This window comes from Lagenorhynchus albirostris, chromosome 12 (assembly GCF_949774975.1).
Source record: "Lagenorhynchus albirostris chromosome 12, mLagAlb1.1, whole genome shotgun sequence".
Lineage (NCBI taxonomy): Eukaryota > Metazoa > Chordata > Mammalia > Artiodactyla > Delphinidae > Lagenorhynchus > Lagenorhynchus albirostris.
Window position 1 is genome coordinate 66,119,795 of NC_083106.1, and position 26,065 is coordinate 66,145,859.

The 26,065-nt window shown below is 46.2% G+C and overlaps 1 protein-coding gene across 1 annotated transcript in view; it reads left to right on the top strand.

Annotated features, from left to right (window-relative positions):
• BACH2 (BTB domain and CNC homolog 2) overlaps window positions 1–19,923 on the top strand; it is a 119,202-nt gene extending 99,279 nt beyond the window's left edge. Inside the window, exons 3-5 of the mRNA XM_060167999.1 lie at window positions 647–2,239; window positions 13,966–14,172; window positions 19,319–19,923. Coding sequence (XP_060023982.1) covers window positions 647–2,239; window positions 13,966–14,172; window positions 19,319–19,801 — 2,283 coding nt within the window. The 3' untranslated portion in view covers window positions 19,802–19,923. The remainder of the gene's footprint in view (window positions 1–646; window positions 2,240–13,965; window positions 14,173–19,318) is intronic.
• Window positions 19,924–26,065: the final 6,142 nt, after the last annotated feature.

A 26,065-nucleotide genomic window follows, 5' to 3' on the forward strand; every position in this document is an offset into this window, starting at 1 on the left:
TTCTTTTTGAGAACGCTGCTTTGGACTGTCATCTCTAGTATCATTGTAAGATGGGATATGACGTGATGACTGGAACATCTCAACTAGCAACCATGATGAATGAGCAAAAAACAGGAGTTGCTTTCAACGTCTCTTTTTAACTTTGTGAGGGAAAAACTATTTTCAAAACCCCGTGGACTTTCCGGTTTCTAACAGGGCCATATTGCTAGTTCTGCAGTTGACGAGAAAACTATAATGCTTTCTTTGGCTCGAGTGAGCTGTGAGAAGTATCAGAGCACTCCTGACGTACAGTGGCTCTCAACAGGATGGATGGGGAGGGAAATTAATAGGCTTCCCATTGTTACCGTGCATTTTTGCCAGGATATTTCATTAGTGTAAACACTGAACCCACTGTCATCTTGTTTAGCCACTTGACCCTGATGATTTTCAATTCTGTTTGTCGTGATGAGTAGAGCACTGGCATGCACGAGACAGGCCCTAATTACTGGAAGCAGAATCACTGCTGACCTAGGACGAGATTAATTGCTCCTTTGCAGTCTTTATCCTGGGACATTAGCGCTGTCTGGTTATCTTGCTTCAGCTGAGGGATTCGGGACAATAGCAGTGCTGATGGTAACGGTCGGCAATTCCCCTGTTTGTTTTGCAGGTCACGGCCAGGGGGTTTGGGCCGCTGTTGCAGTTCGCCTACACCGCCAAGCTGTTACTCAGCAGAGAAAACATCCGCGAGGTCATCCGCTGTGCCGAGTTCCTGCGCATGCACAACCTGGAGGACTCCTGCTTCAGCTTCCTGCAGACCCAGCTCCTGAACAGCGAGGATGGCCTGTTTGTGTGCCGAAAGGACGGTGCGTGCCAGCGCCCGCACGAGGACCGTGAGAACAGCGCCGGAGAAGAAGAGGAGGAGGAGACGATGGATTCGGAGACGGCCAAGATGGCTTGCCCCAGGGACCAGATGCTTCCAGACCCCATCAGCTTTGAGGCCACTGCCATCCCAGTAGCAGAGAAGGAAGAAGTTCTGCTGCCGGAGTCCGACGTGCCCGCGGACACCAAGGAGAGCGCGGCAAAGGACGCATTAACGCAGTACCCCAGATACAAGAAATACCAGCTTGCATGTACCAAGAATGTCTATAACGCATCATCACACAGTACCTCAGGTTTTGCAAGCACATTCGGTGAAGAGAACTCTGGCAACAGCCTCAAGCCGGGGCTTGCCATGGGGCAGATTAAAAGCGAGCCGCCCAGCGAAGAGAACGAAGAAGAGAGCATCACGCTCTGCCTGTCTGGAGATGAGCCTGACGTCAGAGACAGAGCCGGGGACGTGGAAATGGACCGGAAACAGCCCCGCCCCGCCCCCGCGCCCGCCCCCGCCCCCCCTGCCGGGGCCGCCTGCCTGGAGAGGTCCAGGGGCGCGTCCTCCCCCTCCTGCTTAAGGTCTCTGTTCAGCCTAACAAAAAGTGTGGAGTTGTCCGGCCTGCCCGGTACCTCTCAGCAGCACTTTGCCAGGAGTTCCGCGTGCCCTTTTGACAAGGGGATCACTCAGGGTGACCTTAAAAGTGACTACGCCCCTTTCCCAGGGAATTACGGACAGCCCCACATGGGCCAGAAGGACGCGTCCAGCTTCACAGTGGGGTCGCCCCTCAAGGGGCCTGGGTTGGAGGCGCTCTGTAAACAGGAAGGAGAGCTGGACCGGAGAAGTGTGATCTTCTCCTCCAGCGCTTGTGACCAAGTGAGCACCGCGGCGCACTCGTACTCTGGGGTAAGCGGTTTGGACAAAGACCTCTCCGAGCCGGTGCCAAAGGGCCTGTGGGTGGGGACTGGCCAGTCCCTCCCCAGCTCACAGGCCTACCCTCACGGTGGGCTGATGGCCGAACACTTGCCAGGAAGGATGCGGCCCAACACGAGCTGCCCGGTGCCAATCAAAGTCTGCCCTCGCTCGCCCCCGTTGGAGGCCAGGACTCGGACTTCGAGTTCGTGTTCCTCCTACTCGTACGCCGAGGACGGGAGCGGGGGCTCACCCTGCAGCCTGCCTCTCTGCGAGTTCTCCTCCTCGCCCTGTTCCCAGGGAGCCAGATTCCTGGCCACAGAACATCAGGAACCAGGCCTGATGGGAGATGGAATGTACAACCAAGTCCGACCCCAGATTAAATGTGAGCAGTCTTACGGCACCAACTCCAGCGACGAATCCGGATCGTTCTCCGAAGCAGACAGTGAGTCGTGTCCTGTGCAGGACAGGGGCCAGGAGGTAGGGAACCCGACTAAATTCAAGCATGTGATCCACCCTCAGTCCTTTATCTGGACTCTCCCTGCCCCCCACCACTGCCAGGTTGTTCTTGTTTGTCAAGATTAAAGGTTACAGTAAAGGGACTGTCTCCCTCATCCGCAGAGGCAGGAGGCTTCCAGGCGATTCCAAATTAACCACTTTGTCCTAGAAAGCACTTGAAATTTGATCGAGATTTCAGTACTCAACAAGCAGAGGCAAAGTGCCTAGTGAAAACAGTCAGTCTAATGCCTGAAAGCGTGCGCAGGCGCTCCCGACCCCCGCCCCCCTCTCCCAGCCGTCCGTCTGCTTTGAAAGGATGCCATACCCCTCACCCTCATCCTTGCCCCTGGCCTCTTCAGTGTGAAGGAAAATATAGAATCGCTTTCAAAACTGACTGGTTGAAACTAGAGAGATCCACACTAAACGGGTGCTTTCCCGGCACCTTTAAGTTTCCTTGTCAGATGGGACTCTGGAGCCATCCCTTGTCCATTCATTTCGAAGCAGGTGATGGACAGCTCATCATCTGTCCCAGTCCCAGTGTCACCGAAGAAGCACCCTTGTCAGTCACTCATAGCTGTATAATGTGTCATTTCCCAAGCTCCCCACAGATGGTGAGAGTCATTTTTAGGAACAGTGGGGTCGAGTAGCGGTTTCTGTCCACCCTGAAAGCAAAGTACTTTCTAGATAAAAATTCCCAAAGGCTCCATCTACGTCTTCCCAATGCTGGGAGAGGAAGCAGGAGCAACGCCAGCCACATCGTGAGGAAGACTCACGTGGCCAAGGAGAGAAAGAATAGACGCCCTCAGATGTCCCCCCTTCCCCTGTAACATGAGAGGCCCCCGGAAAGATCTGAGGGTGTCTGTGTCACGATCTGGCATAGTCTTGCTGATCGACAAGGAACCAACCCGAGACTGCCACCTGTGTCTCAGACCTGCCTCCGGAGCAGGACAGAGCGAGCCCAGTGAGAAGTCCCTCCCGAGGGCTGCTTCTCCGAAAAACACAGGAGGAAATGAAGCGTGGCCCTCATCATGCCAGTGCCCTCCACCCGCGTCTGCACTCCCTGGTTATTAGCCTCTAGTGAAGCAGGGATGTTAACCCAACCAGACAGCAGAAATGCCACCCAGGGTGAGGTGGGTTTTCACAGAGCCACGTGCGGTTTATTCAGCCTCTGCGAGGTTGGCGAGGAGCACATGAAGATTTTAGATCGGGCATGTTTTGAAAATAGATTCCAAAACTTCCTGTGCCAACTACAGAAGTGCCCTGTGGTCACTTCCTCGTTTTCTGGCTAGCCCAGTCCCCGCTCTTCTGTTACTGCCTGGCAAAGATGGAAAAAGAAACATACTGAAAGGATTTAATTTAGCTAAAAGTCATTAAAAAGGAAATTTGAATGGGAAACTATTGCTATTTGAATACACTGTATCCCCTCAGGTTTGGGATGGAGGGTTGGGCTCAGTGCCCCGAGCCAGACTCACATCTGTGTCATCACATCTGTGTCCCTGACCTGAGAGGATTGAGGTTTCGTGAGAACAGTGAAAGGCTGTGCGTTCTCTTTCCTCACTCATTTCTTTCCGTCTGATCACATTTAGGAGGTTTTCTTTTTTCCCTGAAATTACTCGTAGGCACCCCTGATGCAGAAGCCCAGTCGCTGGGTCCATCGGCATAACGATTTCCCTTGCCAAGGATGTCTCCAGAAAAGGATAAATGCCTTTGAGTCTTTGTTTTCTTTATATCTCTCCCTTAAGAGGAGCCTCACCATTAACTAAAGGGAGTGTGCGTTTATGACATTTGCATGTTTAAGGACCTGTCAGTTTCAGATAAATCTCCTTTTGTCTCTCTAATGTCCCCAAAGAGAACTTAAAGTCACCTCTTGGAACTAAATGCTGCCAACAAGAGCACATGTGTCTTTCCTGTGTTCGGGCCTTATCACTTGTCTACCTTAGACCTTTTCAGTTTTAAATGAATCGATGAAAAGGAAAAATCGGGGCTTCCTTGGCGGTCCAGTGTTTAGGGCTCTGCGCGTCCACTGCAGGGGGCGCAGGTTCGATCCCTGGTTGGGGTGGGTGGGGAGGGAAAAAAAAGAACAGGAAGAACCATTCAACCTATAAAATAGTCATGAACAGGACTAGTCTCCCCTCAAAAAATACCGCTGTTTTCAAAAATATTTTTATTTTCACTTTTAAAAAATAGCTCTGTTCTTTGCATTTCTAAACAGTCTCGAAAGAAGAGACATTTTCCAAATTTCTGTGTCATTTCGGGAATCACATTTAGCCCCTCTCGGTAGTACATTTTGGGTAGGATTGTTATAGTGAAGCTAAGGTTTTTTCCCAATTTGACCTTCTAGTTTTCCTAAAGTAGAGATTAGGTTTTGCAAGAACTGTCTCAGGGACCTAGCATGACTGTTCCTCTTTGAGTTAATACTTTGCTTTGGGGAGTTTCTTTGACCCAGTGGAAGTGTGGTCTCCAGTAATAACACTGAAGGCAAACCCTTCACAAAGTGAATCATAACTGATCCAGAAGCCAACATCTCCTGGGCTGATTCTTCCCCGATTTGCTCTTGTGTAAGGTTCCAGGTGACTTCTCTTCCAAGTGAACCCCAAAGAGATGCCAGAGCCAGAAACCAAAAAAAGAGTTTCCAGGGGACTTCCCTGGCGGTCCAGTGGTTAAGATTCTGCGCTTCCACTGCAGGGGGCTCGGGTTCGATCCCTGGTCAGGGAACTAAGATCCCGCATGCCGTGCGGCATGGCCAAAAAATAAATAAAATTCAAAAAAGAAGAGTTTCCACCTCCAGCCAGCCACCTGTTCAGTACTTCAGACTGACGGGTCCTGGCTTCCTCCCAGTCTCCCTTCCTCTGTAAAGACCCAAAATGTTAGATCAAAAGAAAAGTGTTAACCTACCTTATATTCTGATTTCTAGTTACACCCTCTTAACTCTCCTATCTCGCCAGCATTGACTTCTCATCCTAACTATTCGCCAGCTTTGAGGAAAGTTTAAATAAGCACAATATTGTCCTTTATCAACAATCAGCTTTTTTAAGTTCCTTTTTAAAAATAATCAATCACAGCATACCCAGCCCCTAACATACCAAATTTAGCAGGCTTTCTCTGTGCCTACAGCCATATACAAACACACATTTGCATCTCCAGGGGTTTGGGTTTTATTTTAATACCATTTGCCATGTAATTACTAAGCAGCTTGCTTTTTGCACATAGCTGTCTACTGTGTACGTGCCTCTAGGTCAATCGTGTAGGGTTGACACATGCTTCTTTAATATCCCTGGTTCCCATAAATCACAATTGACTCATAAATCACCTATCAACAGACATTCCGGTTTCCAGTTTTTTCCCTCTTACAAACATTGGTGCAATAAACATTCTTGTGAACATGTTTAGTGGTGGTGCTTTTATTTTTGTGGGTTAGAGTCCCATAAATGGGTTAAAGGTTATACTCATTTGTTAAATACTACCTACCTACTTTCCCAAAAGGTTGTAGCAATTCACGTATCCTTCAGCAACTTATGAGTGTCCATTGCCCCCTGTTCTTGCCAGTAGGAGTGGTCACCAGTCCTTTTGTTTTTTGCCAATCTGATGGGCAAAACACGACTTCTCGTGAAGTTGATAACTTTCTTGTGTGTATTCGCCATTTTGTATTTCCTTTCCTGGACTTGCCATCTGTCCACTTTTTGGGTATGTTGTTTGACTTTAGTCAGCTTACAGGATCCTTAATCCTTAATATAGGAATATTAATCCTTTCTTATATTAATCCTATATCTTCTCCTTGTCTACTTTTTATAGTGTCTTTTTCCATTTAAAAAAATTTAAGTTTTATGTAATCGAATTATCAGTCTTTTTCTTTATGACTTCTGGGTTTGCTATTTTACTTAAAAAGTCAACTTGGGAATTTTTATTTATTTATTTATTTTTGGCTGCACAGCACGGCATGCGGGATCTTAGTTGCCCAACCAGGGATCAAACCCGTGCCCTCTGCAGTGGAAGCATGAAGTCCTAACCACTAGACCGCCAGGGAAGTCCCCAACTTGGGAATTTTTTTCTTCCAATGATGAAAAAATGGACAGGTCATATTAAGTGAAAAAGGTAACATAAACAGTATATATAACAAGGTCCCAGTTTACTTTATAAAGAAACATAAATAATAAAAGCAGTATAGAGAATAAGACAAAATGGGAGGCAAAGTTGGCAAGAGGGAATACAGGGAAAGGTTAATTTCTATGTATTTCTGTAATGTTTGAATTCTGTATTCAAACAGATTCTTTATTCTGTATTCTCACACAGATTCTTTTCTTAATTGAGATATAATTCATATACCATAAAATTCACTCTGTTAAAATGAACAGTTCAGTGGTTTTCAATGATTCACAAAGTTGTATGACCATCACCAGTGTCTAATCCCAGAATATCTTCATAACCCCCCAAAAAACATAATATCCAGCAGCAATCACTTCTCATTGCCCTCTTCCCTTACCCCATGACGTTACTAAACTACCTTCTGTCTCTATAGATTGCCTAGTCTAGACATTTCATTTCAAAGGAATCTTACAATATTGGCCATTTGTGTGTGGCTTCTTTCATTTAGCATGTTTTCAAGGTTCCTCCTTGCCCTTGATGTACCCACCAGGTACATTATCATGTATCAGTTCTTCACTCCTTTTTATTGCTGAGTAATACTCCACTGTGTAGATATACCAGTTTTGTTGATCCGTTCATCAGTTGAGGGACATTTAGGTTATTTCCACTTTGGGGCCATTATCAATTATTTGCTATGAGCATTTGTGTACAAGTTTCTTGTAGACATGTGTTTCAGTTCTCTTCGTTATATACCAAGGAGTGGAATTGCTAAATCCTATGATAACTCTATGTTTAGCATTCTGAGGAACTACTAGACTGTTTTCCAAGGTAACTGAACTATTCTACATTCCTACCAGCAATGTATGAGGGATCCAATTTCTCTGCATCCTCATCAACATTTGTTACTGTCCATCTTTTTTATTGTAGCCGTTCTAGTGGTGTAAAGTGATAGCTCATTGTGGTTTACAGGTTCGTTTTTAAATTTTGAAAATTATAGAAGAGTCATGAGCATTTGCCAAGTAGTAAGCATCTTAGTGACATCGTTTTGTACCACAAGCATTAACTGTAGGTTTTAATAAAGAAGCACTAGGAAGACAGTTTATTTGCATAGTCAAAAGCATTGATTAATTGGACATGCTTTATTTATTTTATTTTTTTGGCTGCGTTGGGTCTTTGTTGCTGCGCATGGGCTTTCTCTAGTTGCGGTGAGCGGGGGCTACTCTTTTGTTGCAGTGCACGGGCTCAGTAGTTGTGGCACATGGGCTTAGTTGCTCCGCGGCACGTGGTATCTTCCCAGGCCAGGGCTTGAACCCGTATTCCCTGCATTGGCAGGTGGATTCTTAACCACGGTGCCACCAGGGAAGTCCTGGACTTGCTTGATTAACATGCTTCATGTCAAGAGGGATGAAAGTGTATGAGGGTGATGTGCGTACGTATGTTAGTGTATGTGTCGGGGCAGGGAGAAATAATGTCCAGAGCAAACACAGAAATGTTTCAGAAGAGCCGTGTCTGACTCTATGTCTTCCACTCAAATGTTGGCTTCCAGACATATGTTGGATGTAAAATGTTTACAGTCGTTTTTGTGGTTTGTTGAATCAGGCATCTTTTTACAAGTAACTGTAGTTGGTCTGCTTAATATTTAGAAAGAAAACCTTGCTGGGCAGCATAGAAGTCAGCCATATTTCTAATTAAAACAATGTTTTCACATTGTCTAGAAAGACTCTTAGCATCTGCAACTGCAAAGCATATCGTATGACTCAAAGAAGAAACTATGTGACAAAGAAAGATAGGGCTGATAAACAGAAATACTAATACTCCACAACGACTACTAGTACTACTACTAATAATAATGGGACTTCCCTGGTGGTGCAGTGGATAGGACTCCACACTCCCAATGCAGGGGGCCTGGGTTCAATCCCTGGTCAGGGAACTAGATCCCACTTGCATGCCACAACTAAGAGTTTGCATGCCACAACTAAGGAGCCAGCGCAACCAAATAAATAAATAAATATTATAAATAAAAAGAATTCTCCCTTAAAAAATAATAATACTTCATAGTCATAAGGCAATTCAAACTTTTCAAAGCACTTTCTCCATCTATTATCCAGTTTTATTCTTCATAGCAATCCTCTCAGCTAAGTAGGGCAGATATTATCTCCCTCTGACTCCCAGATCCTCAAAGAACTTCAGGACAGAGAAGGAAAGACTTGCCTGAGATCACATAGCTAGGTAATTGCAGCATCACAACTAAATTCCAGCTGTCCTGTGTTTGTTTCAGAAACTGGATCATAAGAACAGAGGTTAGACGGACAGTTGTGCGGGAAGTGTGTCTTTGGCAGGGGAGATTTTGTCACTGGCATCTGCCCGGCACAGAGCTGGCTGTCGCCATTCCAACAGCACTAGAATTGTCAGCCCAATGGGCATCTTGCTTTGTCCCCAAGACAACTCACAGGGATCTGAGGGGCTTGTAAGAGCATAAATGTTAAAGGCTTTGGAGAGGTGACTGCACCATCCGGTCCTCAGGGTACTTGCTAAGGGATCCAACTTCTGTAGCTTCTACTCAACATCTAATAGTGAAACCAAGAAAGGAGATAGGAAAGAAGATTGACCACCAAGCTTCCGCTGGGATTTCTAGAGGAAAGAGGTGCTTTTTTTCGCCTTTTTCTACAACACCTGCGTCTCTGTCCTGCTTCACCAATAGCCCCCATCCAGCACACCAAAGACACCAGGTGAGTGAGATGTGTGTTGAGAGGCACGATGAGGTGAGGTAGCCATTGTGCTGTCTGATTCCAACCCTGTAAAAAGTATACAGAGGAAACAAAGATCACGGGGAAGTCCACCAGAGCAGGAGAGTCATTGTTTGGGTGTGGAAATTTTATTCTCCTCTATTATCTCATAATTGAATTTTCTGCTAGAAGTTATATATTTCTTGTACAATTTGTAAATGGTATTTTTGTTTTACTGGGAGAGAGGGGATGTGGTTTTGGCGGCAGCAACAGGGTAGTTGTTGGCAGGAGAGAGAAAGGGAGCAGCTGATTTCTGTCTGGTGAGAAGGAAGCACAAGCACCTGGGGTCCAGCCAGCAGCAGCCCCTGCTTGGGCCCCCAAGGAGGAATATTTAGGTTTCTTTCACTGTCCAGATGCCACAGCATCTTCCCACCTTTTGTCAGCCCCTAGGGCCAGAGACCCCTCGGCACTGCAGGGACCACTCATTTCAGGGAGCTCCCAAGAGGTCTAATCCCCTTCTCTGGTCACTACTGAACCAGCCAGGACGGGTACCGGCTGAAAACAGCTTCTGCCCTGTTCCTCCTGCTGTGCCCCAGAGAGAGGAGAGTGAGTACCGTGCTGGGGCCAGGATGACAGCAACAGAGCAGATTAGACAGGCTGAGGCTGCCCAACTCTCGGAGTGAGTCTCCACTGAGAACCCAAGCAGCGGCAAGCACCTGTCTAGAGAGACATCGGCGCCCCGGACCCCTCGGGCCTTTGCCCTTCTAAGCAGCCTGGCCAGCCTTCTGTGTCTCTACGCTGAGCCTCACTCGCGTGTGATTGCCGAATGGTGGTGGTGGTGATTGGCTGGACTCTCCATCTTCTCACCTCACTGTTGACAAGGGTCCCGGGAATGAAAACTAAGCTACCTCCGAGAAGTAAAATCCTGGAGGAATCATTGGTTCTAAGAATTTGCCAGAAGAAAGGCAGGAGGGCCTCAGCCTTCTCAAGGTCCAAGGCCAAGTCACATTAGCTGACTTTTGAGCCCATCTGGGGACTATGTGGGTGCCTGCCAGCCTGGGAAAGGAATGTTCTCCCAGCTCCATAATGGGTCTGCGGCTGCCGTTCATCTCCGGGGAAGATGCCCATCAGCTTGGAACTTACTACCCTGAAATCAACAAATAGGTGTAGTGAGTTTCCCACTGTGCCTTTCCAAGAACAGTCAGGGGCTTCCCTTTGGTAGTTGGGGGTAAGTCCTCCCTAGCTAGAAGGGTAGCAGCACCTTTTCGAAAGAAACAAGAGTAGCTGGGGTTTGGGCTTTTTTTTTTTTTTATCTTCATGTGGAAGAAAGTGTATAGCTGACGATTTTCCTTTGACCTCTTTGCAAAGCAGCTTGAGTTGCAACAGCTCTGCTGAAATGTTATATGGCCTTTTGCTTCAAGGACTTTGAAACCAGCATTGTTGATTTTTCCTCTTTCCTGTCAACCTCGGTCCTGTTTCCGTAGTGTTTTATGTTTGCTGTCTGGAGGATTTAAAATACAGTAGCTCTTGGTATAGAAGGCCTTTTGACTTTCCCTGTGGCCTGAGCTATAGGTATATATTCTGTCTGAAAATAAGTAAACACACTGTAGAGCAGAAGCAGAATTGCTTTGTTGTCAGCAGAGGGGGAGACGCCACGAAGCCCGAAGTGCTGTAACCCCTGCTGTGCAAACAAGCCTCCTGCCTGGTGTGGAAACATCCGTGTCCCCAACAGACAGACCTCTGTGTTATTTAGGTACCATCCAGGATCTGAGTGTCTGTTTGTTATCCAAAGGGTATAAAAGGGAAATCAAACATTCTTTCATATCATTATAAGCCCTGTGCAAACACAGCCTGTGGACAAAGCCCTTTCCCGGGTCCATAAACAAGGAGCTGTTTGTCCTGACTGCCCGTCATTAGCGGCCAAAGCAGGGCTGAGCCGAGCATGGTGTCATGTGCACTGTTGCGAATCTGCTCTCTTGGGCCAGAATTTGACAGGTGTCAGGGGACAGAGTTCGCCCTATGGAAGTTCAGTCAGAGCACCCACTGGGATCCTTCAGCAAATGCCACGTCTAACAGGCTCAGAGCTATGAAGTAACCTGACTAAGCCATTGCACCCAGCCGCAGGAAGGCAGATCTTTAGTAGGATTGCCTTTGTGCCTGGGGATTAACGAGCCACAAATGCCAGGATCCAGACTCATGTCTGCCTGCATCTGATGCAACCAAAGCAAAAGCCTGAGCTTACGATAAAATATCTCCCTCTCACTCCCCTGAACAACCCAGACATAACGCTGCAGCTTCTGAATAGTAACGAGGACCTGGTTTCTTCACCCCAAAATATTTTGATCAGTTAAGCCCAGACCTGCCAGTCTGATTCTCTGGTTACTGAAGTTCACTCGAGTCCACTTGTTCCGTCTTCTAGAGCTGTGTTGTCCAGTACAGGAGGCATACGTCACACGTGGCTACTGAGCCCTGGAAACGAGGCTCATCTGAATTGTAATGAACCCCCAAGTGTAAAATACACTTCGGATTTTGAAAATTTAGTACCCCCCAAAAGGTGAAATATCTCAATAATTTTTAATGTTAATTACATGTTGAAAATATTTTAGCTCCATTGAGTTCAATTAAATATATTATTAAAATTAATTTCACCTGTTTCTTTTCACTTCCTTTAACGTGGCTAGTAGAAGATGTAAAAATCACACACGCAGCTCACGTTGTTTGCATTGGACAGCGCTGGCCTGGCTCCTGAAGGAAGTTTAGGTTTATAGTGCCATCTGCTGGTCCACCTAAAGCAGACGCTAGTGTAAGCGGGAGTTCAGCCGTCTGAGCAGGGAAACACTGTCTCTTGGCCAAGCAACATGCAATCTTCCTCTTCCAGAAGCTTCTGAGCAGGACCAGAACTGACCCCTCAAGTCTCTGCCTTGTCAGGAGTCTTTTTTTTTACTTCTTTAATTTTATACTGGAGTATAGTTGATTAACTAACAATGTTGTGTTAGTTTCAGGTATACAACAAAGTGATTCAGTTATACATATACATGTATCTATTCTTTTTCAAATTCTTTTCTCAATTAGGTTGTTACAGAATATTGATCAGCGTTCCCCGTGCTATACAGTAGGTCCTTGTTAGTTATCCATTTTAAATATAGCAGTATGTAGGGATTTCCCTGGTGGTCCAGTGAGTAAGGCTTGCTCTCCCAATGCAGAGGGCCTGGGTTCGATCCCTGGTCAGGGAACTAGATCCCACATGCATGCCGCAACTAAGAGACCTGGCGCAGCCAAAGTAAATAAAATTCTTTTTTTTAAAAAAAAAAATATATAAATAGAGCAGAGTGTATATGTCAATCCCAAACTCCATAACTATCCCTCCCCTCCACCCTTCCCCACTGGTAACCATAAGTTCAGTCTCTAAGTCCTCGTCAGTAGTCTTGAAGAGGGCGATGGCAGACTGATGGAAGGTGCAGGCCTGTGTTCTCTACCTTGTGGGTGCTGAGGAAGCCCACAAGAACAGCAGTTCTTTTCCTAAGAAAGATTTCAAACTGCCACAGGGTTGTAAAGAAGCATGTGACAGAATATAAGGAGAACATAGATCCATCTCTTAAAAGACTAGTGTCCTCTCTTTGGATGACGCTTACCTGCCTTGATTTGTCAAGAGCTTGAAAGTAGGACTCTTTCTGATAGTATCTGCATCGGTTATCTGTTGCTGCATAACAAATCACCCCAAAACTTCGTGGCTTCAAACAATGATGATCATTTAACATCTCTCACTGTTTCTATGGGTCTGGAATTCAGGAGTGGCCCATCTGAGCACTCCTGGCTCAGAATATCTCATGGGGTTGAAGTCAGATGTTGTCTGGGGCCAATCCCTGAGGTGTGCCTGGGCCCAGAGGACCCATGTCCAAGGTGGCTCATTCATGTGACTGGTGAGGTGATGCTGGTTGTTGGCTGGAGGCCTCAGTTCTTCTCCACGTGGGGCTCTCCACAGGGCTGCTTGAGTGTCCTTGAGGCTCAGCAGCTGGTGTCCTCCAGAGACCACAATCTAAGAGGCCTAAGGGTAGGCTGCACAGCTTTTATGATATAGCTTCAGAAGTTACACACCATTACTCCCGCTGCACTGTATGGGTCAAGAGGCAGGAACACGCATCCCACCTCTTGACTGAGGAAGGTCAACATCACGTTGTAAAAGAAAATGTGAGAAGGGTTGGCCATTGTATTTTCCAAAACTACAAAGTCCCTAATGGGTGTATAGCACCGTGCAACTAAAAAGCGTGCCCCAGTTTTGCAGATGAGGAAATTGAGGCTCAGAGAAGTAAAGTAACCAGCCTGCAGTCTCACGTCTGGCAGGAAGGACTAAAGCCCAGTTCTAACTCCTAGGTCATACTGGTATAGCCCCTCCAGGTTCTTTCCCTATGTCTCCCTTATGCTGTTGTAACTACAGATTACGCTGACTGTTTCATCTTCCCAGCATCTTCAAGGTGTGCAGTGCTCTCTTCATTCAAGTGTTTTAGATGATTCTTCAGTTGATGTCTGTCTACAAGTTGTCATTTTACTGAGTTGAGACTCAATGGGAGTAGGTTTCAACTAACTATAGAGCCCTTCTTACAAAAGTGCTGTAGCAATGGCAATGTATACATTTTCCAATATTTTCCATGCTGTTTGCTTCAAAGATCTCAGGAATAATAACCACATTATAATGTGTGTACTCACATTCTGTTTGATTATCTGAATATTACATCTTATTTATTTTTGAAACAGGAAAGAATAATCACTGCCTGCTTCAGTCGTTTTCAGAGTAGTTGGTCATTGTAAAAAGGAGGTTTTTCCAATTTTTGATGTTCCACCTGCCAGAATGAAAACAAAAATCCAGCTGCCATAATCATGTTCTGTTATTCTTGGTTCCAGGTCAAACTTCCCTTTCCTGTAGATCAAATCACAGATCTCCCAAGGAATGATTTCCAGATGATGATTAAGATGCACAAGCTAACCTCAGAGCAGTTAGAGTTCATTCACGACGTCCGCCGGCGCAGCAAGAACCGCATCGCGGCCCAGCGCTGCCGCAAGAGGAAGCTGGACTGTATTCAGAACTTAGAATGTGAAATCCGCAAACTGGTGAGTTGACCCGCCCTTTGCTGTCAGCAACCTGGAGTGACCGGGGCTGATGCAAAGTTACAGTAGCGAAGCCCAGAGAGGTAGAGAGAAGGCCACCGTTCAGGGAAGTTCGAGTTGATTTTTAAACGAGTTCTCAACAAAAATAATAGCTTTATATCTGTAATGCATGTGTCTGTGCAGGTGTGTGATTGTTTGTCAGTATTTTATATCTTTTAGCCATTCGTATATTTTTTTAATTTATTGATGTATAGTTGATTTACAATGTTGTGTTAATTTCTCTGTACAGCAAAGCGACTCAGTTATACATATATATACTCTTTTTCATATTCTTTTCCATTATGGTTTGTCACAGCATATTGAATATAGTTCCCTGTGCTCTACAGTAGGACCTTGTTGTTTATCCATTCTATATATAATAGTTTGCCTCTGCTAATCCCAAACTCCCATTCCTTCCCTCCCCTAGAGGTGCTTCTTTTTTATTTTCCATTCAACATGTGCTGAGAGCTAACATTTACTGCATGCATATGTGGACCAGATATTATTCTAATCTTTCTGTAGGTGATCACATGTAATCCTCACATCAACCCTATGATTTAGGTTCTACTTTATCTCCATTTACAAAGGAGGAAACCAGAGTGCAGAGAGGTTAGGTAACTCCCCGCTATGTGGCAGAGCTTGAACGCAAACCCAGCTGCCTGATTTCAAATCTTATTTGCACTGCTTTCTCCCACCTCCCATGGAGGAGTGTAGGTTAGAAGCAGGACACCAGCCTACCACCAGGGGTCGCTCAGCCACGTGATCTCTTGAAGCCCTTCACAGCCCCAGGGTGCTGAATTCTGCCTCAAAGTGGCTGTCACCTCCTCCCTGTGCCTGAGAGTATTTTGTCTCGGGGAATAATCTCCCATCTCCCACGCCTCCCCCTCACTCAGAGCTCTGCACTCCCTTCTCCTTGATAAGCAACCTTAAGCTGCAGGAAGTAAATCCAGGTGGCCTCTGGCTCCTGACTGTACCCTTGAAGGCAATTAACGCAACTTCATTCAGCTCAGCCTTTCTGCCGGCCAAATCCTGGAAACTCATTCCACGTGCCCTGTCTGTGTCAGGCTGAAGAAGAGGGAGCCCACGGACTGTGGTCATGATCTAAGTTTGGGTCCTCAGGCTATACGTGGTGGTCCTTTGCCTCCTGGTAAGCCGTTGTCCTAACGAGAACCTAAGAGCAAAATAAGACATTTGAGAAGCCGAAGTAAATGTTACCTGTTATCAAGATAGTCCTGGACCTCGGGGTCTTTTTTTTTTTTTCTCTCTCTTAATTTAATTAACACCAACCAAGCAGGGGAAATGTGCCCATGTTCAGCGGCTGCCATCACCTACAAAATAAAGGCCAAGCTCCTTAGCAAGATGCACTGTGTTCTCTGTGATTCGGTCTACCCTCCAGCATCACCTTCCTCTCCCTTCTTGGAACTGGACCCCCAATAAAATCAAACTGGATGCATTTCCCCTCAGCCCCATCTCCTGCTGTTTCTACCTCTGTGCTCATGCCTCTGCTATTTCTCCTCTACCTCGGACAGTCCTCGACTGTTTTTTTCTCTGACTACATCCTTTGTTCCTTAAGAGTCAGGTTACTTTCACCTCTCCAAAGAGCCCCTTTCCTGAGTCCCTGGTGAAGCTGAGCACCTGTCTTCAGGGCCCTGATCTGACCTCTGGCTTCATACTTACCACATTAGTCTTGCACTATCTGTGTATGTGTCTGTCTCCTCAGCCCTGGCCCTAGACTGTAGGTTCCTCACAACAAGTGAGGAGCCTCTCAGGAAATGTCTGTTGCCCTAAAATGTATTAGAAATTGTGACTGAGTCATGAGATTAAAAATTCCTTCTTTCCTTCAAATTTTTCTTTAATGTTGTTTTAACAACAACAAAAATGTTTAATTTAAGCCAACATAAGGAAGCAAGTTATTGCTGCTGATGCGTGTGGGTCTTTGGAAAGCCTGCTGGGCTTAAGTGGGGACCCAAGCAAGGCTGAGCCTGCTGGGTATAAGGTTTCCGGGCCTTAAGCACATGTCTATAGTAATTCGGCCCTATGCTCTTTTTCAGGTACGAGAATAACTGTTATCATCCATATTTGAGAAACGCCTGATTTTTTGTAATTAGCACTCTTCCCTGTGTAATTTTGTAATACGGAGCAAATAGGAAAGTCTAAGCCATACCCCTGGCAGATACCTAAAGCCCTTTGCTAATATTGTTCGGTTGAGAAACCAAGAAGGCGTCTCCTATTTCTCCCCCTGCTTTTTTGGAAACCCCTTGAGTAATGTGCTGCATTTCCCTGCTGAACGAGAGTGTCGCGTGCTCATCGATGTGCACCTGTGACTTAGAGCATCCTGTTCTTAACCGAGGCCTTGATTTATACTGCCTTTCCTGCAGAGAACCAAAACTCTGTCACGTGCAGCATTTCATCTTCTTCCCCCTAGAAGGTGGCCCAGGACCTTTCGTAGATCAGTGGACGTGGAGGGGTGGGTGGCTTGGCCAGGATGATGTGGCAGAATGGAGACCGCGATCCCTCCTGGGGCTGGTGTTGCCTCCCATTTTGCAGACTTGCAGGTCCAGGTAAGGAGGTCCAAGCTGCACAGCCACGAGTGTAAGATTTCTTCTCTTCGCCAGCCCTCCGGATGTGTTTTACTCCACACCCGCCCCCGCTCTGGGGAGTGGCGCCCTTTCCCGGTGGGCGGGGGCAGTCTGGTCCCGCCCCGCGAGGCCCGGCTCCCGCGCCCACTAGCTCCCGCCCGCACCCACGCGGTCTCCAGCACGCCACTCACTCTGCTTTTGCAAACTTGCGAAATGTATTCCTCTCGAGTTGCACTTGTACATCTGTTTATTTTTCATTTTTAAAACATGTTTTCTTGATAAATTTATAAATATTTTAGCAGGTGCCCTTTCCCCGTGTAAATCTCTGTCTCCGACACACATGTCCACACTGTCTGCCAGATTGCATTCGTCTTTCGGCACGTGCACCTCCCATGTAGGAGACCCACTGGTATGTTTGCTTCTCTCTCTCTCTCTCTCCCTCTCCCCCCCTCTTTTTCCCATCGTCTTGCATCCTCTCATCTCTCCTGCGCACCCTTGCAAAGGGTGAGGACTCACTTCACAGCGCTTCAGATGTCCCGTTTCTCCATCCATTTCACTGCGTGCACCTCACGGAGCGTCCTCTTCTTCTCTCCTCACACAGCTAGTTATGGGAAAACCTCCATCAGTCTCCTCTGTGGTGGCTAAATTCACCTCTCTGATGGGGTGATGAATTTTAGTAACACAAGAACTTATGTGGGGTTTCCTCTAAGGAGAATATCTCAGAACCCTGGGCTGGTACTCTAGGGCTCAGCCTTCTCACCTCTGTCCCTGCTTCTTGTGTCCAGAGAGAACTGGTCTTGGGACTCACTGCACAGTCCCCAGCCATCTGTGCCGTTGTGTTCAGTCCATCAGCTACAGAGGCCAGAGAGCCTACTGATATAGGATTTTTTTTTAAATAAATTTATTTATTTTTATTTTTGGCTGCATTGGGTCTTCGTTGCTGCGCACGGGCTTTCTCTAGTTGCGGCAAGCGGGAGCTTCTCTTCGTTGCGGTGCGTGGGCTTCTCGTTGCGGTGGCTTCTCTTGTTGTGGAGCACGGGCTCTAGGCGCGTGGGCTTCAGTGGTTGTGGTGCACGGGCTCTAGAGAACAGGCTCAGTAGTTGCGGTGCACGGGCTTAGTTGCTCCGCAGCAGGTGGGATCTTCCTGGACCAGGGCTCAAACGCGTGTCCTCTGCATTGGCAGGTGGATGGATTCTTAACAACTGCGCCATCAGGGAAGTATAGGATTGAATCATGTGAAACTGCTGATGGTTGATTTTTTTTTTTGCAATTTTCATTGTCTTTTTTCTAAATAGACTTGCTTTTTTCAGAGAAGTTTTAGGTTCACAGCAGAATTGAAGGGAAAATACAGAGTTCCCACCTGCCCTCTACCTCTGCACACTCACAGCCTCCCCAGAGTGGTACGTGTGTTACAACTGATGAAGTTATAATGACACATCGTAATCACTCCAAGTCCATAATTTACCTTAGGGTTCACTCTTGGTGTTGTATGTTCTATGGGTTTGGACAAATGTATAATGAATGGCATGTATCCACCATGACAGTGACATAGAGTAGCTTCATCTAAAAATCCTCTGTGCTTCAGCTCTTCATCCCTCCCTCCCCCACCCCACTCCTTAGCAAACACTGATCTTTTTACTATCTCTGTGGGTTTGCCCTTTTACAGAATGTCATATAGTTGGAACTGATGGACTATTTTTTGACCTTCAGAAATCGCAACCTAATGCATTTGGGGGAGATTTTCAACTACAAGGTTTGGGACTGAGAGTTTTCCAATGGATTCTCTGCAAACCCCAAATTCCAGGAAATTGGAACCTTGATTCTCTGCAGTTTTCTGGTTGGTGGTGATTTTGCTGCTCACTCGGCTGGGCCTCAGAGAGGCATGAAAAGAAGCTACCACGGGGAAGGTGTCAGGGTCAGTGGCACATCTGGATGGGCTGCTCAGATGGGAGACTTGGCAGAAGCATGTGTCCAGGCTCTCATCTTTTAAGTTTCTAGATCCTGACCTAGTCATTTATGAGTTACACTATAATGTAGGATGCAAAAACCAACGCTGGAAAAGCCCTGGAACCTACTGTCTAGCACAGGGAACTCTGCTCAATATTCTGTAATAACCTAAATGGGAAAAGAATTTGAAAAAGAATAGAAAAGAAATAATGAAGTGGGCTTGTATGATTCCATTTATATGAAATTCCAGAGAAGGTAGATCTATAGAGATAGAATGCAGGTGAGTGGTTGCCTGAGGCGGGGGGTAAGCATGGGGAGTGACTGCAGTGGAAGTGAAAGAGATTCTTGGGGTGATGGGACTGTTCTAAAATTGTATCATGGGATGGTTACACAACTTTATAAATTGACTACAAATCATTGATTGTTTCATACTTGAAATTAATGAATTTTATGGCATGTAAATTAAACCTCAATAAACCTGTTAAAATTTTTTTAAAAAGAAAAGAAAAGAAAAGCTCCAGAAAACAGGATGCTGGGTCCTCCCATTCAGGCTGGATCAGGCCTTTTCTCTTTCTTCTGTTCAGGTGTGTGAGAAAGAGAAGCTGTTGTCAGAGAGGAATCAGCTGAAAGCATGCATGGGGGAACTGCTGGACAACTTCTCCTGCCTTTCCCAGGAAGTCTGCAGAGATATCCAGAGCCCCGAGCAGATCCAGGCCCTGCATCGGTACTGCCCTGTCCTCAGACCCATGGGTCTCCCCACAGCCTCCGGTATGAACCCCGTGCCCTTGGGCGTGGAGCAGAACCTTGCCGCCCCCCAGTGTGCGGTGGAGGAAAGCGTGCCCTGCTGCTTGGAGCAGGGCACAGCGGCCCCCGGGCCCCCATGGGCGCCCAGCAGCGCCTCAGAGAACTGTACTTCTGCTCGGAGGCTGGAAGGCACTGACCCAGGAACCTTCTCAGACAGAGGACCTCCTCTGGAACCCAGGAGCCAAACGGTGACCGTGGACTTCTGCCAGGAAATGACTGATAAGTGTACAACCGATGAACAGCCCAGGAAAGATTACACCTAGTGACGGCCTGCCTCCTAATTCTCAACCCTCTCCCACCCAGGTGTCCATGGGTCAGCCTGCGGTGCCGTTTGTCTGTCGTCTGGAAGAACCAAGAAGGAATCTGGTGCACACTACAGCAGTCTTAGCAGCAATACTGTTTCCAAGTATTCTCTCCTCCCTTCAAGCAGGAGCGATATATAGTTACCTTCACGATGGTGCTACCCCTTGCTCAGGCAAGGAAAGACGACAGTGATGATGCTGTCTGTCTGTGGGTTCATTTCAGTCTTAACAGGGATAGACTATAACACCTCTAGGACCCAACCACGGATTTTTTTTCTCAGTGGCCCATGTCACAAACCCTATCTCAGGAATTTCTTCTGAATGTTCAATTTTTTTCATTGAAGACAGCTTCTATACACATCAAAGTTTTATAGCTAGACTGTACATATTATATATAATATATATATAAAATATATATCTCTCTCCATATGCAAAAGTCCTGCATGCCTCAATTTTCTCATCCTAAAACTGGAAACTTCGTTTCTCGTTTATAAACAGGTTCCAACATTCCTCTTCTTTTGTCTCTGACGCTAGAACTAGTTTGTAATTGTTAAGATGGTCGTTTTTCTTGCTTCACAGTTCACTTTCAAGTTGTGCTTATTTATGGACAGAATTCAGTGTTGGAAGCTTTCTTTGAGGTTTTATTTCAGACCTTTTTTTGTTTGTTTGGTTTGGTTTGGGCACCATCAGATGGTGCCAGCTTAGTATCGTGGGTTTGGTTTTTTCTTGCAGATACTGTACAGTCAAGGTCAGCTTTGCCACTTGCACTGAGTTTTGGGTCAAACCTATTTTCTTAAATGAAGTTGTCACTTCAGTATAACTCAAGTAAACTGTATATTCTTTGCTTTTAGTTAAAAAAGTAAAACAGTTAGCTAATTAAAAAAAGCACTCAGGTGATAATTATGTAGGAAAAACAATCTTGCCAAATAATGAATTCATCCTAGGATGTAGACAATAATCTGCTTGAATATTTTTATATTTCACCTCCTCCCCACCTTTTCCTAAGCAAAGTTTAAACGCAGAGAGTTCAGAGTTGATGCTGGATGTTCAGATTCCTAAGTGGGAAAAGAGTTTGGACGTCTCACTCAAAAGCGCATCGAAACAGCAGGAATCGTGATTTTGTACCAGAACTCAGCAGGCATTGGCTCCTAAATAGCAAGTTAGAACTGTTTTCTCAGCCCGGGAGTAAGTCCCATTCATTTCAACACTTCCCCAGGCCTCTGCTTGCTCTCGGAAGCATAGGATAGTAGGAACTTCTCCGGCGAACGACTTGGCTGCTCAGCAAGCCAGCTTCCCAGCCCAGGACCTGCCTCCTGCCAGGGACTCACCTGAGGGGGTCTGAATCACAGCCCTGGGGGTGCCGCCCTGAGGTGGCCGTCCTGGGGTTAACGCAGCTGGCCGAGTAGGAGAGAGCAGGACAGATGTTAGCCTGAGGTCTGTCCCTGACGCAGGCAAAAGCATTTCTTTCTCCCTTCTTTCTCCAAATGCTTTGAGTTGAATTCTGAGATTTTTCCACCCTTCTCTAGTCCGAAGGCAGATTTCTTTCTGAGGCTTTGGACACGACGTGGCCAGGAGCCCTCCCTGCCCCCCACTCACCAGGCACACACCTTACCCTCACCTGAGGATCATTTCCTTCTCTTGCTGCAAAACTAGTTGGCTTGCAACCCACAGAGAGCAGCTTCCCTTGGCTCAGGGGGCACGTTGGCCCCTGGCCACGTTTACAGGAAGGTGTGCCGGACGCCACAGCCGGCGCAGGGGAGAGATCAGCTCCCTCCCTCCTCCGGGCCAGCTGCAGGAAAAGTCCTGAACAGTCTGATGTGGGGATGGGGTGGTGGGCAGTGGGGACTAGGTGGTTGATTTTGTTTCTTTATTTGTGCCATTGTTTGGAAGATATTAAAGCTGCATGTAAAAGGGGAAATTAGTATATGACGTAGGCGAAAAGTGAAATCATAGTAACATATGTTTTAGTATTAACTTTTTTCTGTACAAATATTAGTGCTAAATGTTTAAATATGTATGAATGCCAGAAATTTGTTGGTTCATGCGGTAGGATTAAAAAAAAAAAGGCTTTTCTTTGAAAATAGTTCCACTTTTAAAACCTGCCTCTGGGTTTTTGTTTCTTCTCACGTGTGTATGTATGGTGCGTGCTCGTCTGAGACAGACTGTGATCCAGCTCTGAGTTGGAGGTACCGTTTTTCTCGTGGCTGTTGGGATTTCTTGGCCTAGTAGAAGAGTTCTGTGCTTCACCGTGAGGTTTGCCTTTGGGAAATACTGGTGACAGCTCGAATTTAAACTCGTTGTGAATCATGTGATCCGTCACAGGCGTGTGTTCTGGTAGAAGAGTCGGCCAACAGTATTTTTTTGGTTTTTTAACTCTCTTGTTGCCTTTTTTAAGTGACCTCCTCTTCTTTGGAAAAAGGAATGTTTTCTGCTCATATCGTAACAAGGTCTAAACCAGCCCGTTGGCGTGACTGACCCTGGTACCAACACATGTGCATCTGGTAGTCATGGTCCCATTCGTGCCGTCCCCGTTCTGTTGTCCTGTGCGGCAGGCCTCCCGCTGGCGGGGGAGGGGTGTCCTCTATTCCCCTCCCTGCTAACTCAGCCCACAGTCTCCTCCCACCAGCCCCTGCCTCGCGTTTCTTCCTCTGCCCCAGTCACACCCCTGCCACTCTGGCCGTGGGAACTGGTTAAAAACACTGCTGGAGAAACTGTCTTTCGATTTCTTAGAGATGTGAACAAGTTATTGGGATTTGGTTCACTATCGACCAGGAACAAGCGACTGGCTTTGTGCAATTGTTGACGTGACGCGTCTGTGTCTCTTACGGCTCCGACCCATGTGCTTGTCAAGATTATTTCCGGGTTGATTCAAAGGGAGGACTAGCTGGGGACCAGAGTCCAAGTTGCCTCAAGTGGAATTTTAAAAACCAGCCTGTCTCCTTTCCCTGGGATCCCTTAGTGCAACTCATGTCTTTTCTGAAAGAGAAAAGCAAGTTAACAGCAAGGAATAGCATCTGCACGGCATGGTGACATTGAGTGGTATCTTTAAGGGTCCATCCTTACAGATATAAAGGACTCTTCCAGCTACAGAATGTTCAGGAGGGTCCCCGCGACAGGCGAGTTGTGTCTCCAGGTGGCTGGGTCAGGCATGGGCTGTTGGAACGGGGACAGTGGAGGTGGCCCTGTGGCTAGTTAACATCCGCCTGAAACTAGTCCTCCCGTCGGATCTGCCTTTGTTCTACTTGTGTCTCCGGACAACCTCACTTCGTTCAGGTTGGTCAGGCTTGGGCAGGTGCATGCTTTGCCGTATGTGTCTGTTTCTCTTCGTTATCTGGGGGTGCCTTGAATAAAAGAACTTCATGACATACTGATTCTGGAACAAAACTGTTGCAAAAACGAACAAAGAGCGAGCTGGCAAAGTTACTAGCCCACCTGCTCCTTCTCTTCTGGGTTCCCTAACAATGACTCAGGCGTCAGAGGTGATGCTGCACTAGGAAATGTTATTTTGTATAGTGTACAAGTAATTTATTAACTGTCTTTCTAAAGGTATGCTGCTTTTAAGATGCACTATGATTTTGGATTTAATCCTTGTGTTGCTTTCCCAAGGAAGTAAAAAAAAAAAAAAGAAAGAAAGAAAGGCTGGTTAGTATGTCCACTGCCACTTCTCCTTGAAAAGGAAGGCAGGGACCAGCAACAGGACTTGTATGAGGGGACTGCTAAAAGCCAGGTGGGCACACTGAAGTCCAGTGTACCGTCAAGAGGTCTAAACCTACACTTTCTCTTTTAATGCTTTATGATTGCCATTAAAGAAGAAGAAACAAACAAAGGTGTGAAAATGTTACGCCTTTTAAGAAACCACTGAATCCTGCCCCTTCAAGCTGATCCACATGCTATGTTGAGCATAATCCTCCCCAAATGTGTAAAAGCCTCTTTCAAAACCGTATTAGCTACCTAGTTCTATACATTATACCCCATTTCAACTAGGAGCCGCTTAATACATGACTTCAAACGGTGCCACTAGTGCTTAGCAATGGTTGGAGGAGTTGCCGATCAAGAAGGCAGCCAGAATCAAGTTTTGTCCTCAAATCACTATAAATAGGCAAAGAAACATACTTTTTTTTTTTTTTTTTTTAAAGAATAAAGCTGGGACTCCCCTGGCGGTCCAGTGGTTAAGACTCTGCACTGTCAATGCAGGGGGCACGGGTTCAATCTCTGGTCAGGGAACTAAGGTCCCACATGCCACACAGCATGGCCAAAAGATTAAAAAGAAAAAGAATAAAGCTGCTCACTGGACCATGAGTTGGTCTTTCGTCCCCAAATTGAGGATTTTGTAGGTTCAGTTCCTGGCGAGTCAGTCCTCAGATCAACGCCTGTGTGGAGTTGGCATTCGTGCGGGCAGTCTGTGTGCATGGGGGCATTGTGTTCAAGCTGTGTGTGCCAAATACAGCCCGAGCCATCTCCTGACCCAGGCATCCAAGACGGATGCTGTAGAATAGAATATATTTGTACACAAAACTGCGCGCAAATAGTCTTTGTACATAGAAAAGACCTATTGTGGCAGATGGAGGATAAATTATTCAACCGACGGTGCAAAAACATTTCTTGCAAAGAAAAGTGTATAGTATTTTCCTACACTCCACCCTGGGAGATAATATTTATATCACGTGGATATCAGTGCATTTTCATTGTAATAGGAAAAGGATGCTGCCGTTTTGTGAAGAAAACCCACTTGGTTGCAGAGGCCCACTTTCGTAGCTTTGATTGCCTGTTGTGACGTGGTGTGTGCATTGCACTCTCAAGCAATGGACAAACAGCTCTGACTTTCCTTTCCATTCCAGTGGACTGACCTCAGATAACACAGTGGCCTCCTTAGACACAGAAGTGCACCCAGAGCCTTCATTTCAGGTAGACTCCCCTGCGGTGCCAAACGTTCCCGTGGGGACAGGAAAGAGTGAAGGGACTTGGACAAAAAGGGTTTTTCCTACAGTTTGATGCTAAGTCTTCTACCAAAACATGTCTGGAGACAGAGGGGTGACCTCCACATGAGTCCTAACAATGCATTTTGCGCGTGTAAATGCTGGGATGCCCGTTCATGCACCGAGGTAAAAGACCTGCCACTTCTAGTGCGATCGGGAAGCTTCCACAGGCATGCAGGAACTTCGGGCGCTGGTTAGACACGGTGAGCCATTCAAGGCAAGCACCACCTTTGCTTGTGAGGCCCGAAGGGCCCGTGAGAATTTGTTCCAGAACCAGTCTGATGCAAGTGCACCTCTAATCTATGCCTTACAAACTCCAGAGGCCATATTCAAAACAGGGTCTTCTCAGTGTATGCAAGGGGCTGCAGCCCCTCTCCTCTTCCTCCCCAGGTCAAACAATACGGACAGTTTTCACACATATCTACCTGTATAACCCTCTGTACCTCTCATAACTGGTCAACGACTGTAACAGGTTACATCAGGTGTTTTTCTACATACTTTTTACACAGATTCTATGCGATTAATGTAACTTAATTCAATGCATCATTTTATTGTACTAGTTCTTGGGCTTGTCTTTATTTTCTAAGTGATTGTGGTTTTTCTTGTGGTTTTTAATTGTAAAAAATGAAATGGCTGTTGATGCTTATTCTCTGTAACTAAGAATTTTTACCTTTTTGGGGAAAAAAAAGCATTGCTATGAACTAATGAATTGAAACTTCATTTACTCATTGTAAATATACTATTGTGCAAAAAAAAAAAACTCAATTGAATTGCTAGTGTTAACTGAATTTTGTCTAGACACCATTTCTGTTGATGAAATAAAGACATATCATTACACATTGTAAACTGATTTTCTCTGATCCCTATGTTAGAGATTACAGAGCTGGAGGCCTTAGGAACTCTTTCTTCCCAGAGAAGCCACGTCTCTTCCTCTTGTTTGGACCCTTATCTGCTACCTGATTAATCTGATTAGAAATCTTAAAAATGTGATAACTAATGCGATTCCTCAACTCCCAATTTTAAAAATCCCTAGTGCCGGGACTTCCCTGGTGGTCCAGTGGTTAAGACTCCATGCTCCCAGTGCAAGGGGCATGGGTTCGATCTCTGGTTGGGGAACTAAGACCCCGCATGCCACACAGCACAGCCAAAAACACCCCACAAAAATCCCTAGTGCCTGAGAGTAAACAAAAGGCATTAAGCCCAGTTTCCTGGTTTTGATATTGTGTTATAGCTATGCAAAACGTCACCA